At 35.0% G+C, this 16,264-nt stretch overlaps 1 protein-coding gene across 15 annotated transcripts in view; it reads left to right on the forward strand.

Moving 5' to 3' along the window:
* Dnc (phosphodiesterase dunce) overlaps positions 1–16,264 on the forward strand; it is a 264,924-nt gene that overhangs the window by 169,361 nt on the left and 79,299 nt on the right. The window contains exon 1 of one of the 15 annotated variants that reach the window (XM_070297086.1): positions 14,455–15,185. The exons of the other annotated variants lie outside the window; for them this stretch is intronic. Coding sequence (XP_070153187.1) covers positions 14,944–15,185 — 242 coding nt within the window. The 5' untranslated portion in view covers positions 14,455–14,943. Of the gene's footprint in view, positions 1–14,454; positions 15,186–16,264 lie in introns of those variants that run through there. 15 annotated transcript variants of the gene reach the window in all.

Here is a 16,264-nt window from a genome sequence, read left to right on the forward strand (position 1 = left end):
TCGCCGCTCTTTGCGCTCGCCGCATATAACGATGCTGCAGCGTATGCAATTTCCATTTCCGCGTCGTCGGCGCCGTTGCGAGCTATGTGGATGGCATTGAAAGAAAGTCAATTCGGTTCTCTCTAAAGGTCTCGGCGGCGCGACCCGGGCTCCGACGAAATGTTAACGCCAACATTAAACGCCGCCGCACGTAACGCGTGATCGCCGAGCACGGCAAGCGCGCGCGAGAATTTCGCAAACACGCGAGACCCAAACACGTTACATTTTGTCCTCCATCCGGCATTTTGCTGCAGAAAAACGAGAGGATAGGGTGGGATAGAGAGAGAGAGAGGGATTGAGATCAAACGAGAAATTAGGTCGACTTGATTGCGCGATAATTGAGAGTCCGATTAAGTAGCGAGGTAAACGAACAATCGGCCGGCTAGATGATGGCGCCGCCGAGCTTTCCGCGATAGTGGAAGAAAAGATGATGCAATGATTATACAATGATAATTATATTTTGACATAAATAATTTAGAGGAATAATAATATCGTGGAAAATAATATCTTCTTCGTTCGAAGATTCTAAAGGAGACATTTAATTTCGATAATTTTCATTATTTACGCGATTAATTATATTAATATATATTATTCATAACATATTGTATTGTAATTAAATTTGATAAGAATAAAAGATCGAAAAATAATAAAAGAGTTAAACAAGACAAAATGTACTTTATATACAGGATGTTCCAGGTCAAGTCAATGAAACCTCACAGGGTCTTATAGGAAATTGAATTTGGAACAAAAAGTTTTCATAAACATAAGTCTGGAAACGCTTCGTTAAAGAGTTATAACTAATAAACTTCGAAAAATCACGTTTTCTTTTTTCAACGATTTTTAAAAATAACTTCAAAATCCTTCATTCATTTGAAAAAAATAACGAAATAAATCTGATAGATAATTAAATAACAGACTAAATTACATCAATTTTACTTAATCTCGATAAGGCGTTCAAAGGAAAATAAGCTCAAAACAATGAAAAAAGTAGAAACTTGAAAAAAACCATCTTTCGATGATCTTTGTATAAATATTACATTCGTAGTGCAAACATTGTAAATGCAAACATAAAAATGTTCTTCTTAACTTTGGATCCTAATTACTTACGGAAAGTTTATTAGCTGTAACCTTTTAATAATTAAAAAAAAAAAAACTAACAAGATAAAATATACCTTTGATTAAAATGTATAATTTCTTTGAAGTAAACTTACAAAAACAGGTTACGTGCCTCTTAATTATCTCTTTCGCAAGATAAACAAGCGAAATCGTAAAGTTAATGATAACAAATAGATTTTTAAAGCTGAGTGAGCAGAGTGAGCACAGGGTGCACATAATGAGCTTTCAGGGGTATCATCGTTCGCGTTCAATCATTGCGTAATATGCTTGTGCGTTCCCGCGATAACGCAGTTGCGAATGACATTTCGCCCACGAGGCGTCCACACGACAAAGTCAAACGGCGTCACATTATAAATGTAATTCAACAAATGACAGCTATATCACGCGGAACCGTAAAGTCGAAACGGCTGCCTGGGTCCTTGACGAGCACTCATTAAGGGATCCAGGCAAATATCCAATTACAACCGTTTCACATTGTTTGCCCGGAGATTGTACTCGCGCGCGTATTCGATACGAGTTGAGAACGAGAGGAAGTCTCGTCCTGATTTTGCAATATAATTGAAAGACAGATTATGCGAGCGAATCTACAATCGTACGGCTTAAACGGTTGTTTTCCAAGTCCTCGCGCGCGCCTTGGATACGATTTAATTGTTATGCGACACGATAACATGTTCCGCTAACTTGTAATTCGTAAGACACAAGGCGAATACGAATTATCGACCTCTGAAGAGAGCGAAGGTTACGAGAATTAGAAAATTAATTATAATTAAATGAATATGGTCGACGAGATGATATTTTTTATTAATACGTGAATTTTTTATAATATTTACAAGTAATATTATGTACAATTGTGAGAGAAAGAGATTAAAATGAAGACAATTGTGTCAATTTTCATTGTTGCGCAAATTCGAAATATAAAACAAAAATATCACGGTTCAGGAATTATCTCAAATTATTAACGTTATAAAAAAAAAAAAATATATATATATATATATATAAGTATTGTTCTCTCATTAGAATCGATTTGGGTATCGTCACAGAGATCTTTATCATTCCATGAAGGTGATTTCTGAAGCTGAAGATATTTACTGTTCATTTACGTAGCATTTTGTTATCTTCTCACATTTATTGATCGCTATCGTTAGAGTCGTGAAACATAAACGAAGAAATTGGAACTTCTCTTATTGTATAGAAAATATCTCAGGGGGATATTAAAGATGATTTCATGAACCAAGTTTGTCGATTCTTTGGAACAAGAATTAAGGATCAGTTTTCAATAGATATCGACTTATAAGCGTTTAATATTCAGAGCGTATTTAACAAACTGGAAATTGAATATATACATATTCGATTACATATATATATGTAACAACGTTTAAATTATCAAAAAATCAATAGACGATCTTTGCAGCTTCCATAGCCTCTTTCATTCTATAGTTTAAATTTCGTTTAAATTTTATATAACGACAAAAAGCGAGTTATCATCTCCACGTCGTAGAATATTAACCGCGCGGAATTGACACGAGACGACCACTACTATCACGATTCTAATCCGATCGATAACAATTCGAATTGAATCGCTCGATCGATCGCTCATTGGCACCGCGGACCGCTAAAGCGATCGGGCGAAATATCGATGGGTAATCAGGAATTTAATTAATAGCATCGCGGCGCGATGTGGCGGCTATTAGCGATATTTCCTTTTTTTTTGGAAGGCAACCCCATCATCTTCCCTCCGCCGTTCCTATCCTGCTTTTCCCACGAATGTCGCTGATCGATGTCGTGGCGGTGGAGGCTGGCTGGCTGGGCCGGTGACGTAACCAGCAACCTCCGCCCCCAAGCCTTGACGTCACTGATGCCCTCAAATGCGCTTGGTCAGGTGCGTATCGGCGAGAATCTCCGTCTTTCTCCATCATCCCTGTGGCCGCTCGCGATCTTCCATCGCGCTCACACCCTCGTACTTTAGAAGCACTTCAGCTGACGGCCCTCGCCGCAACGCCGTCATCAACATGCATCCGTTTAGAAAAATGGAACGACGTTCTGTAAATCCTTACTAAAGACGGATTAAATTCCACATTTAAGGAAGCTAAGGCAGTATAAAATGGGAAGATTGTGAATGATAAATAAATTTCTGAGATTATGTACTTCTCTTATTCCTATAACTATAATAATTGAATTTACAACACGCTTATTTAAATTACTTTCATCTATAATAATTATATCTTTCTTATATAAAATTTTTTAGAGCGCAGAACAAGTATATATATAATTTGCGGAATTGCAATATTGAGGATTCAATAATAAAAATTTTTATAAATGTAGATCTAAAGAGGCTTCTCTCTTCTGAATTATAAATGACTGAAAAAGATATGCAAGTAAATATAAAAGTTTATTATTTATTCATATAATTCAAAGTAAACTTTAAATGAAATCTTGCTTGTATTAAAAATTCTAAAAAAAAGGATAGGTTTTAATTAAATTTTTGTTAAAAAAATTTAATTTATTAAATCATCTGTAAGTGAAATTTAGCTTTCCGGCATTACATATGGTATATAAGCGGAACGCAAGCAAAATTTATATTTAGAGTTTACATTATTTTCATTTATTTGCAGAATAATTCGTAGACGCAACATTTCGCATTTTGCAATTTCGTATTGATTATAGACACTCTCGCGCTCAGTTTTTCCTAACGAATTGCATTAATTATCCGTGATGTTGCGCCAGCGTTTTTCGTACGAGTTATTCGTAGAATTTTAATTTACTGCTAACATTAAGTTGAATTTAAATACGTGCTTAATTATACGAATCGGTAGAAAAAAAAGAAAAAAAAACGTCTAAGGCTTCGCTGTAACATATATCTTTGTCGATCTTTAAAATCGAGTTTCTCGCATAAACGAAAAATTATATACGAAAACATCTTTTATTTATGAGATGCAAGTTTAATATATTTTTTTTACAGAAAATCTAATCGTATTCAAAGGTACCACTATTTTTATGGCATCCTATAATAAAAAGTGTTTTGTTATCAGATGCCCGTGTAACACATACAATATATTGAAGCAATTTCGTAGGGAACGATCTCGCCGTACTCGATGATTCGGCGATTGACGATTAAATCCAGACTCCTGCTTTACTTTGCCAACTAGTTTTCCTTCTCTCTGAGTAGATATTCGAAGAATTCCTGGGACAACCTCATCCCCGTAGTATTATATATCCCAGTCGAAGTTGGCGCTGGTCCATTGTTTAGTTGAAGGGCGGTTTCTCCGCACGAGGACTCTCATCGATTTCCTTTTTCTCCTTCATTCCATGCTCGTGCCATGCTCGCCGAGATTAAAAACTTCCTTTCTACAATCGCGTTGTAAGCAATACGGGCAGCTCAAGATTTTCTCTATAATTGGCTTGCATTTGTGGGAATCCCGCGGAAACTACGCAATTGTGTACGCATTTTTTTTATCGTTAATCACAAGACATAAATATTTCGATATATTTAGCATTCAATTAGGATATTAATATATTTATATAATCTTTGAATCATTTGTAATATATTTACATATTGTAGAAAAACTTGCTGCGTCTCGAAAACGCTGGCAAGCTTTTCTTTTTTATCACTAATATTATATGATATATATAAATTAATTATACTGTATGACGGATTTTTCGTTTTTGAATAACATTGAAACAAGTATATCGTATCCAAGTAATAAAAATTTTCAAGTGATACAAGACTATCATTCAGCTGCCGCCAAACGGCTCGTGATGGAACAGAATATTCCTGGTTGAAGAGTAGAAATGGATCGATCAGCATCCGGCTTGTAGCAACCTTCTTTATCGGTGGCCACTAGTCTTGCCTGTATCGTTCTGTTGTAAAGTTTGAAACTCTGGTTTGTATACCCGGAGAGCTTGATTCATTTTACACGTAACTCTGTCCATAACTTAGCAAATTCTAATCGTTTCATAAGATGCACTAAACAAGAACGAAGTAGTAGAAATTAAAGGCTTATTTGAAATCTGTTTTTGTTCTTGTTTGATAAATAAATAATATAATATAAATAATAGATAATGCAAGTGATACATTTTTTCTTAATTTAAATTATAATAGTAAATATAAATGCTATCATATTTTTTTTCTAAGTAATTAGTAATAACTGATTATTAAAAAAGCATATAATTAATATTAATATAATTATGTATTTAAAAAAAAATTTGCTACTCAAACGTTTCTTCTTTGTACGTAATATGAAGCTTGTTTTCACGCACGTGTCATGTGATTTAAAGGGTCATTGACCCGCTCTGAACGAGTTTAGATACTCCACTTTAAGTCGACCTATCTACGTCGAAATGATAATTCGATAATAATTCATGACGTAAAGTTTATTTAATGAGCATAATGGATGAGAAACTTCGTTATTGAATGACATGGCTGTTTTACATATGCGATGCCGATCTTAGGCTGATAAACAGTATGATATGTTTAAGCTTATGATGATAAAAGAATCTAATAATGACATGTAGTCGCATATATAGTCTAATTTTTTCTAAACTTGAATATTTTTTAACCCTAAAATAAAAATTTTATTATTTCTTAAATTTTATAGTGTTTCCCATTAGCTCTCTCGAAATGCAAATATTTTTAGACAATTTATCTATAGGATTTATAATTGTAGATAATCTTAATATACACGTCGAAATCGTATTAAATTGTCGAACAGATGAAATTATATATTATATGAAAACAGATTAGCATATATTAATGAAAATTTTGCTCTTTTTTTCTGTTACAGGTAAGTCCAAATGGTGCTATTATTAAGCTGTTCAATCGCGTAGCAAGATCGACATAGCTCGAGTTTACGTAAGTTACGTGTATTGCGCGAGAATTATACATTCAGCGACTTGGTGATATTCGTGCAATCGAGTTATTTCCATCTTATGCATATATTGTATATATATATATACAAACATTGTTGTATCTCTGCATAACAGGATATATCAACACTCTTAAGCGCGTATCAATAGCTGTTACATTCTGTCAGCGAGGGACTCTACAATTTTATTACTCTGGATTTATTCTAAAATTCTTTTATAGCTTTTCAAATAAATGCAACATGCACATATACGTATATTTAATATGCGCGAGTTTTACAGATTTCCAAAACGAGTCGTGTAAAAATCCACTAATTTAGATTTTTGTAGAATGCTATTTTAACAAAATTAGAATTTACGATATTCGTATTTGAAAGCATAATATTGTAGTAACATCGTGAATATTTCGAAATTTCGAGGCAACGAAAAATGCATCTTACTATATATAGTTAATAGATATACAAATATAGTTTATATTACATAGTCAATAGACTCGCATTTTACTTTTACATTTAAATTTAATTTTATTTGAAAATTATAGATAATCGAATCGAAATAATTTCATTCGTATTTTTTTTTTTTTTTTTGCGGAATTGTATTCTTTTCCGGGATGTATTATGATCTGTTGCATCAGGTTTTAAAAGTTTCTATATTTAAAAAATTTTTGAACGACAGAGAAAGCTCGCGTTAAAAAAGAACTTATATCGATGACTAATTTTATTTTTTATATTTTTAAACTCTTTTTGTGTTGCTACTAAAACTAATAGGAAGAAATATTTACTTTTTACATGATTTCACATTAGAAATGTGGCGCCAAGTGATTATTTTTATATACTCTAGAGTTATTAAATGCATAGTTATTTGTCGACGGGACATTTACGAGAGAAATACAATACAACGCGCTGAAATACGAGGCTAAAATTCGTCGAGTCCCAATATCGTACGATGCCCCCGCGTCGCGTCCACTTTGAAGGCAATAAAAGTCTGCGCGTTGGCGGTGAGTGCGCGAATGTTTGTCGAACTATCGTCAGGTTCGATCAAATCTGATTTGTACACACATACGAACACGCGTGCAGCGTCATTTCAACTGTATACGTGCGCACGCATACACGGCAATGCGAGATATATCGTGCGTATACGGTATACTAAAAAGGGGACGAGCAGAAATCGACTCATACGCGAGAGGGACGTGCGACGTAAAACGCGTGTTTACGTGCGGAGGCGCGAAGATCCCTCGCTGTTTGTTCTGTCACCCTCGGAGATATATTCTAATCGGATTAGAGACTTATTCTACGCCTGCCATTCCTCTTCCATGGATATTTTCTATGGAAAATTTAGCGAGTCTTTCAAGTGCAGTGATGATAAGTCGTTATGTAAAATTGAACATTCGATCCGCGACCGTTCGCTAATTTGTTCAACGCTTGTTTGTATATGTATCGGTCGATTTGTTGAACAAACAAAGGGGATTTATTCGTTTGTGCGAAATTTATTGCGTTGCTTCAAATCGAGACACTAGAGATCAAAGTGTTGTTTTTCTCGCGTTATTTTCTTTATCTGCTTCTACAGACGTTCGTTTTTTCCTTATTTTATCGGCTTAGGTACGATAAAAACAAGAATTCGAGTTGTACTAAACTCTGATGTCAAGTCGATACACAGTGTGAACGCATGAGTTTTAATACGCCTATATTCTGTGCCAAAGTTATCCGAAAGTCCGCTATGTGATAAATATTGTGGATGTCGCATTTTATGGATTATTATTAACTTCATCGCGTCGTTATTTGCGAGTTTTTTTTTTCCAGCTCGAACATGTTTACATATTGCGTATGTGATTTGCATACGTAACACCTCTGCACATCATTTAGTATGCGACATGTGAAACTATTTCTCTCTCTCTCTCTCTCTCTGTACATTGGTTAGATTACGCACTATCTAACAACTGAATTTGACAAAAAATGCGCTAAAGTGTAATAAAATAATATTAATCATTCTTTTTGGCTTGATATTATGAAACTTTTTTAAAGTTATTTTCAAGTAAACTTTATTATATAATATACTCTAAAATTGGAATTTTTAACTCTCACTAGAATTTAATTGGAAATCTTTATAGCTGAAGTTTTTAATCGAAGTTCGATATTTATGTTAAATAATATATAGTAAATAAAATATAGGCCAATTGAATTCTTTTTAAAAAGATTCCCAAGTAAGTGAAAAAGTGATATTAACGTTATTTGTTCTGTATATTATATATAATTATTTCATTTCATTATCCTGTTTATTATATATAATTATTTTTATTTCTGCGATTGCAGAAATAATGTTTCCGACGTATACATGATATATACGACGCTGTTTTATTTATCACAGTAATTTACAATTCCATCTTTCCTCTCGGCCGGACCTTCAAGTGAAAGCGACGTGTAACAAGTCAGCCGTCCAATTCCGGCCGGAAAGGACGATCGTAAATTGCGGACGCGGGCACCGCACGTCGATGCCTACGCCCTTGTTTAACATAACTTTCCGGTCTTTAAGCACTCTCGAAAGAGCTATCATAAACATCATAACAATCGATCCTCGTCCTGCTCGTTGCTCCCGCCGATGATAACACCCTGGCGTTCGACAGTTCCGTTCGAGCGGGCTTCCTCTTCACCTCGCATTGATTCGTTCGCGTCAGATGGTGTGAATGCGTAATCCGCAAATCGAGGGGATCGCTGTAGAGGATTCTTGGAGGAGCCATGAGAGGGTGATTTCTTGGTGAGATGGTTTCAGTTGAGTGAAGTATCAACGCGATTTTCGCGAAGATACGGATATGATGCGCGTAAGCCATGCTGATATGACAGATTTCGTGCGTATCGTCGCGAAATAATTAATTGAGCCCTTTAATCGATTTGACCTGAAAAGAATGATGATTTTGATGATGCCTCGCGATTGAGCAAGAAAACATTGTGTTTTTCGTTGTAAGCAGCGGCATAGATTTCTTTTCTCCTATAGAAGGTTTGGTTTTGAATCAGGCATTGTTGGAAAAGGCGTCGTCCATCTGTGCCGGTTGATGACCTGTCTAGATAAAAAGACTTTTGTCAAAACGGAATTACGTATTTGAATTACGCGGCGGTCGCTATCAACGATCTCGTCTCGATTCCGACAGCTCCGTCGTCATAAAGTTCAGTTCTCCAATGTATTTTGACATTTGAAGAGAGACAATATGATCGTATTGGGAATAACGTAGCGAGAAATAAATGTTCAACGAGCGTCTCGATTAATCATCCATTATTATTAATTTAAAGACGCCATCGTATCTCTCTTGTCGCGATTTTCAGCGCGATCATTTAACGTTTCTCATTAATCAATCGAGAAGCAAACAGAAGGAATCTTGGAGTGTTTGCATTTCACCTTCGCCGGCAAAGTAATCAAAGCCGTACCATTAGCGTCGTAGTTGTCAGAGCCATTCTATCGACCTTGCCGATGTTGACACGCCTGTCCGAGTTCGGTTATGTTAGAAAACTGTAGCTGTGTCATTATTCTACCAAACGTAAACTATCGATGAAAGCGTTCGACGCTCGCGCGCGCGCGCGCGCCTTCATTGTCGTATGACACGTGGTCTCGCGTTGGCGACGCGACGATGACGTGGGTACGGATACGAGGCATCATCAATTCATCCGTCGATTTTTCTCGCGCACGAATCCGCTCGTCGCTCGATGCCGCGGGAAATGCGCGCCGACGCCGCGATGCAACTCCGCGTCGCGTGACCACGAAATCGCGGCTGTCAACTTTAGTCGGCGCCGAGTCACGTGGACGTGCGAACGCGGTGCGAACGCGCCTTATCTTCCTTCTTTTTCTTTTCTTTCCTCTCTATCGCTCGACTCGCGTCTGTATCGCGCGACAATTGTGTGTTAATTAATCGCGCGCGGTTACGTGGTCTAATTATGTTCGCTGTGTTGTTTCTGCCGAGCGAGCGATGCTTGTTCGAAATCGCTCGTTCGATCTCGTCGAGATTCAGGTATCCTCATCAAGGACGAAAGCCGGTGCTCGTGGTGCGTCGCAAATCTTTAGTTCCTGTTTCCCGTTGGTATTATCGCACGGAACGGTACGCGATTATCGATTTCTTCCTGGAGCTACGTACGAGCTGCCGCGATATGCTTTTACCCATTTTGCGAGGCCATTAGTTCAGTTTAATCTGTGCTGTTAAAAATTTCGTCGATTAATTTATTGGAACATCGGTATGAATAATATATATATCTATACACACTTAATAAATATAAGATTGTTTTATCAGTTATATATATTGGAAAATTATAATCAATACAAAAATAGAAACAAATATTCATGAAAAATAATTTCATGAAATAGTAATATTATTTAATAGAAATAATTTGACAGAAAAGAAAAGACACTAAAAATTCTACAGATCGTTATTTTATTGAATAACCGTCATTTTATCTGTTGACATATGTAAGAATGCAAGACGTGGAATATTTTTTAAACTATTCAAAAGGCATTTAAATAAGTATATGTATATTTTCTTCAAATCACAAAGCGATAAAAAGCGAGGACGCTCCATGTCCACCAGGGTATAATATTTCCGTCACGAGATCGACTTCCTTCGTTTCCTGCGTCACATTGTGCATGTGCATGCAGCCGCGTAATAAATAATTTAAGCGTAGTTATAGCAATAACGAGGTTTCCAGTCTTGTACTTTCCTCTTTGTAGTTGCGAGTCATTCGAATGCTACGCTTTGCGTTACCTCATTAATTCACCTCGATGTTATCTAAATGATAATTAGTTTTTGAATATCCGATTTTATATATTAGACAATTTAATTTAGAATATTACAAATTTGGAATTAATTTTACAATGAGAGCTCTCTGTATACAAGATTGCGTACAAATTATTAAATAATTAAATTAGATGCTGTCGTATTTCGATTAAAAATTAAAATTTATTAGAATTATTTAAAAAATAAATTTTCTTTTATTTAAAAAATTTAAATTATTGAAGAAAATTTTTAAATATTTATATTAAAAAAATTATAAAAATATCATCTTATAAGAATTTTATTTCTTAAAATTCATTAATGACAGATTAAAAAGAATTAATATGCTTATAATCATAATGATCAAAATATTCTTTTATTGCGTTGCACGTGTTGCTTCCTTATCACATGTGACATTCGCATTGATTCAGTTGGAACGATTCGAATGCATGCCAGGAAGTCCGGCATTCTTGTCGAATATATTGTACATACGTTTTATCAACCGGTCATTAAGTTGATTGAAGGTTCAGTTGTTATCGCGGTGCTTATTTCATTGACCCAACGATGACATGGATAAATCACATCACCGGATATATATCGCCATGAGACGTGATATATAATCTGAAAAGAAAAAGAAAAATGCGCGAATCTTTTTCTCCCGATGGACTTTATCTCCTTGTATTTCATTCATTTCAAATCTATGTTAATGATAAGATTTCTCATTATATTGATCAGCTGCAGAAACGCGTTTGTCAAATTTTACGCGAGCCCTTTCTCGTGATTGATACATGCGTACCGTGCTTTATGATCAGTCACGCAATGATGAAAAATTTCACGGATACGATATTTTTACCGCGATTGTTCAATTCATCGATCGACCGAAATACTTGTTGAGGAATCTAATTTTCTTAATGGATTTTATCGACTTTCGACATAGTCCGCTGATATTTTCTAAACCGGTCATTCGTTTCCCTTTGCTTTCATTGTGCGAATTTTTGGTACAATTGTGAATATTCTTGTATCACGATGCTCGGAAACAAAAAATTGTGGATTGTTTCATCTCACCAGTCTCTTGCTCACAATGGCAAGAGACTTTCCTCCAATCTTCTGAATTCGGCTCCGTCTGTATTCTTTTACTCTATTTTTCCTTCTTCCTTATAAGGAAGATATTTTGCCTATCAATTTTTTATAGATACACTTATAAGCTGAATTGAATGAATCGTATCGTTAAAAAATCTTTCTTGCGCAAACGATTTTTTGTAATTTTATTCTCTAAATGAAATATTCATTAAATATACTATGGAATATTGATATTAATTTTATCGAAGGAACAAGCGTCGCTTTTATAATGCGCTTAGTTTCGCTCGAGCATTGTACACTCAAGCAATGACGTCATCGGCCTACGACACGAGTCACGGTCGGTCGGAGTTAAACAAAGAATCGAGTATACTAGCCGAGGTTAATTGCTGCGCTTTCAATCGATTTTGTGTTTAACATAAAAATGAAGTCATCATTATTACAAAACATTAAATCACACACTCCATTTTTTAAATTTATAATCTTATTACGATAAACCTTCGTAATTAGCGATCTTTGCAAATTTACATATAAATAATAACATGCTTATGCTTATTAACGATATTCTGATTAGATGATGTAATGATGAACAATAATGAATATCGAGCAGAGAAATATCGCTAAAACTATCGATAGAAACTAATTATCGTGTCGGAACGAAAGATATTTAATAGAACCGTCGTTTCTCTCCGCGATATGTCTTATACACTCGTCAATGGAAGAAATTTTACATGTTCGAAATGTAGATTACAATTAGAAGGAACATGCAACGCCATTCCGTATCTCACAGGCGATAAAACAATCTATTAACGATCCATTAAACTCGAGCACACTCGTTGAGCGCTATAAATTTAAATGCTAAGAATTGGGATGTGCGACAAGAGACGCTTCTCGTGCAACATATTTACGCGTCATTTTTGTACCGCGTCCGGGCATCCAATTGTTTCCAATTCATGATGGAAAATATTTCATGTGCCTATAGGCAAGTTTTATGTTATGTATTGGAATTTTTTGAATAAATCAATTTTAAAAAGCTCGTTTGTATGGCAGAATTATATTTCAAAAAAAATCAGATTTGTAAATTCGAATTTATAAAATGTGAACCTTAATATTAATTAGATATATTAATAAATTATTATAAAAGTACCGAGTTTGGATAAACTATAAGTTTACGCTACGTTGACACAATTTCAAAGCTGGACATTTAATTGTTCCTTTTGTCATCGACGCCGCGCTTTTATTCGTAAACGTTTCGTTGGCACAATAATAGCAGAGAAGAAATGTCACGAAGGAAATGTCATAGCGATATTTCTATTGTGTCTACCAATACAACAGGACACGTGTTATATAGATTGCCCTGTACTGGTTTCGTTTGAAAGAATGCTTCGTATCAGAAAAATTATTTTTAATTGCGTGGATCTCTCTCTTTTTTTTTCTCAGTGGATTCTTTTATTGTTTTATCGTAAATATTTATCTTTTCTTGCCACAAAGGTCGTATACACAAATTACTTTGGTCATTCGAGTACGCGAAGCTTTGCCGATTACTCGCGCAATATCTTTGTAATTCCTCAAAGACGAACGCTCTCTTTTTTGTATGCTGGCTTATTCGCGGATACGCATTTCCGTCTACCTTGTCGCGTAGCTCTGTCGACAACTTCAAACAATAAATATTGTTCTTGGATAATATTTTATTGACTGGCTCTCATAATAAGTAGCACGCGGATCAATTTAAATGACGTTGGATTATTGCGTTGTCAGCTTTGTTCAACACCCATATGACAGTTTCTCGCGGAATATAAAGCTTGTCACATAACGTGACCTATTTCTTGTTGCGTGTTACATGTGTGTGAGATTTTCTTCTTTGTCGTTTAATATAGTTTAAAAAAAAAAAAAAAAATTATATTTATAGATTCATAATAAAAAACTTAATATAATACTCCAACAGCGTTTCAAATTAATATTTCAAGAAAATATTATTATATGTTGAATACTTTTAGAGATTATGATTTTTGTGTCAAATATTTTTAGACTTTTATTATTTTTATACATATAAAAAAATATTATTATTTTCTTAAAACTATGCGTTTATGCGTAGAAATCGCATACGATCGTGTAGTTTTCAGTCTCTATCTATATTTATAAATTACGTTTACTTTAAATGCACGAGCTTGGCAGAAATAAATTTATTTAACATAGAGAAAACAAATATTAATTTTCACGTGCCAAGAAAAAAGATTGCGAAATGCAAGAGAAAGCTCTAATGTGACTTGATTTTTATTACATTTCTTATTTTATTTCAATGCCTTTATTATGTCCATTTAGAAATGTTTTCTCTTCGAGCAGCTAATTAAAACTCGATCATGATTTTAAACTCTTGGCTCACATTGACCATCTCTGTTTTAATTGAATGAATTCTAATTATACCTATCTATCAGTCGTTGTCACAAGACAGCTTTTGTTTCTTTTTTACTTTTTTCATTATCGGTGCATATTTTATTATACTCGATAGGACAGATGCAGATTTTCCGTAGTTTCGTCATTAAAATTATTTTAAACACACGCGACAATTCGCGATTCAGTTGAAATTACATTGCGTAAACAAGGATGATAAGATAAAATGCAAGTGAAGGAAAATTGAATCGCCAGATTCTACAATTTCGAAATATCAAAAAATTTCTCTTAGCGGAGGAGAACTCGAATCCCGAAGGAAATTTATAAGTTTATCCAAAATAATAGATCGGATATACGTGATACATTCCGAAAATCTCACCGCTATGAAATGCATTTCATGGACGAAAAGTTTTAATGAAATATAGATTGTGCGCGTGGAGAATAACTTCTGATTCTGTTATCTATTATGATACAGTCGAGTGAAATGATCGTGGCTTCGTGCCACATGATGAGATTAGCCCGCAAGAGGATGAAGAAATGGAATGTGTTTCTCTTGAATTCGCCGTGGATTTGCGTTCTGAGTCGTCGTCGTCGTCGTCGCGAGAAGTGAATCTGCGAGAATAGTTTTTCAAGAGGGATGCCGAATTAATCGTAATTATTTTCGCCTCGACGAGAGACTCTCGGACGCGCGCGAGCGAGAGAAACACGCGAACATGATCGCAGTGTCGTTGCTTTTTTTTTGGATGGTAACCAGATCTCGTGATCGATCGGAAATTGGATCCGGGGACAGACGTGATTCCCGCAGGGATTCCCTGTATAGTCGGGACGATCGGGAGCGTGCGGATTCAAGGCGGAACTCCAGGGAAACGGCGCCGATCGGGCTAACTATCGTCGATCGTAGACGGCATCGTCCACGACGGCACTCACGTCGTTACTTTGTTGATCGGAACAGAAGGTGAGTGGCATGCGACGTCGCGAATCGACCGAATCTGGATGTCTACTTCCTGGGGGGGAAAAAAAAAAAGAGAGAAACCTAGGATTCTCAGGGATTTATTTTGTACCTGGAAAAGTTAGGGAATTTTCATGGAATTTTATTGGGATTCGAGGAATCTCTTTAAAAAATTTTTTGTCTGACAATTCTGCTCTTATATTGTTAACTGTCAGCAAGCCAAGTAAATTATGTCTTTAAAAAATATATTATAAATATATATTTATGTGTGTATGGTATTTGTTTCTGTATATTCAATGTCTTAACAAAATATTGAATATCCAGCTGCTCTTTATCGTTAATTTTTAATGATAATTTTTATTGTAATTTTTAATGATAAAAAAATTAAAATTTTATAGCTTTTCAGTTTTTTTTTGGTACTCTTACAAATGTAGCACTTGAGACTTAAGAAGATCTGTGTTTTCCTTCGTATGAATGAAAAACATTAGAAAACGCTTACGATAAAAAAAAACTTATTTTAGAAAGTTGCATAAAAAAATCTTTAAAATATTTTCTTCATTTTCTGGAATTTTGAACAAAAATATTTGAAAGATCAGGGAATTTTTTTATAAGATTTGAATAGAGAGACTTTGAAGTATTATATCGTGTAAAAAATAATCAATTCAAGGGACTTGAGGTTAATTTATGGATAATCAGAAAAAATAAAAATACAAGGCGCTGATAATGCGTGACACTTGATAATATTGTTATAATTTGTAAAATGTATAAAATTTTGCTATTAGTATGGAAAGACATACAATGGAAAAAATGCGCATACACTTCTCTCTATACCGTCGCTTTTAAGTGTTACGAGGCGAGCTCATTGAGATAAGCCGTAGTCGCTTTTAATACCTCTTTAAGTTTATATCCGCTGAGATTTATTAAACCCGATCCCTTTTTATCCCGATGCTAATGTAATCGATGTACTCTCGTGATTGCGGAAGAGCTTATCGGTTACACCATGAAAATCAATTATCATCCGCTGTCCAATATAGAGTTGGACGAGATCGCGAAATAATGTATTAATATTGGCGTTCATTGAGTTA

Source organism: Polyergus mexicanus, unplaced genomic scaffold, assembly GCF_030449975.1.
Source record: "Polyergus mexicanus isolate NDT 795.1 unplaced genomic scaffold, iyPolMexi1.0 SCAF_6, whole genome shotgun sequence".
In the NCBI taxonomy this organism is placed as follows: Eukaryota; Metazoa; Arthropoda; class Insecta; order Hymenoptera; family Formicidae; genus Polyergus; species Polyergus mexicanus.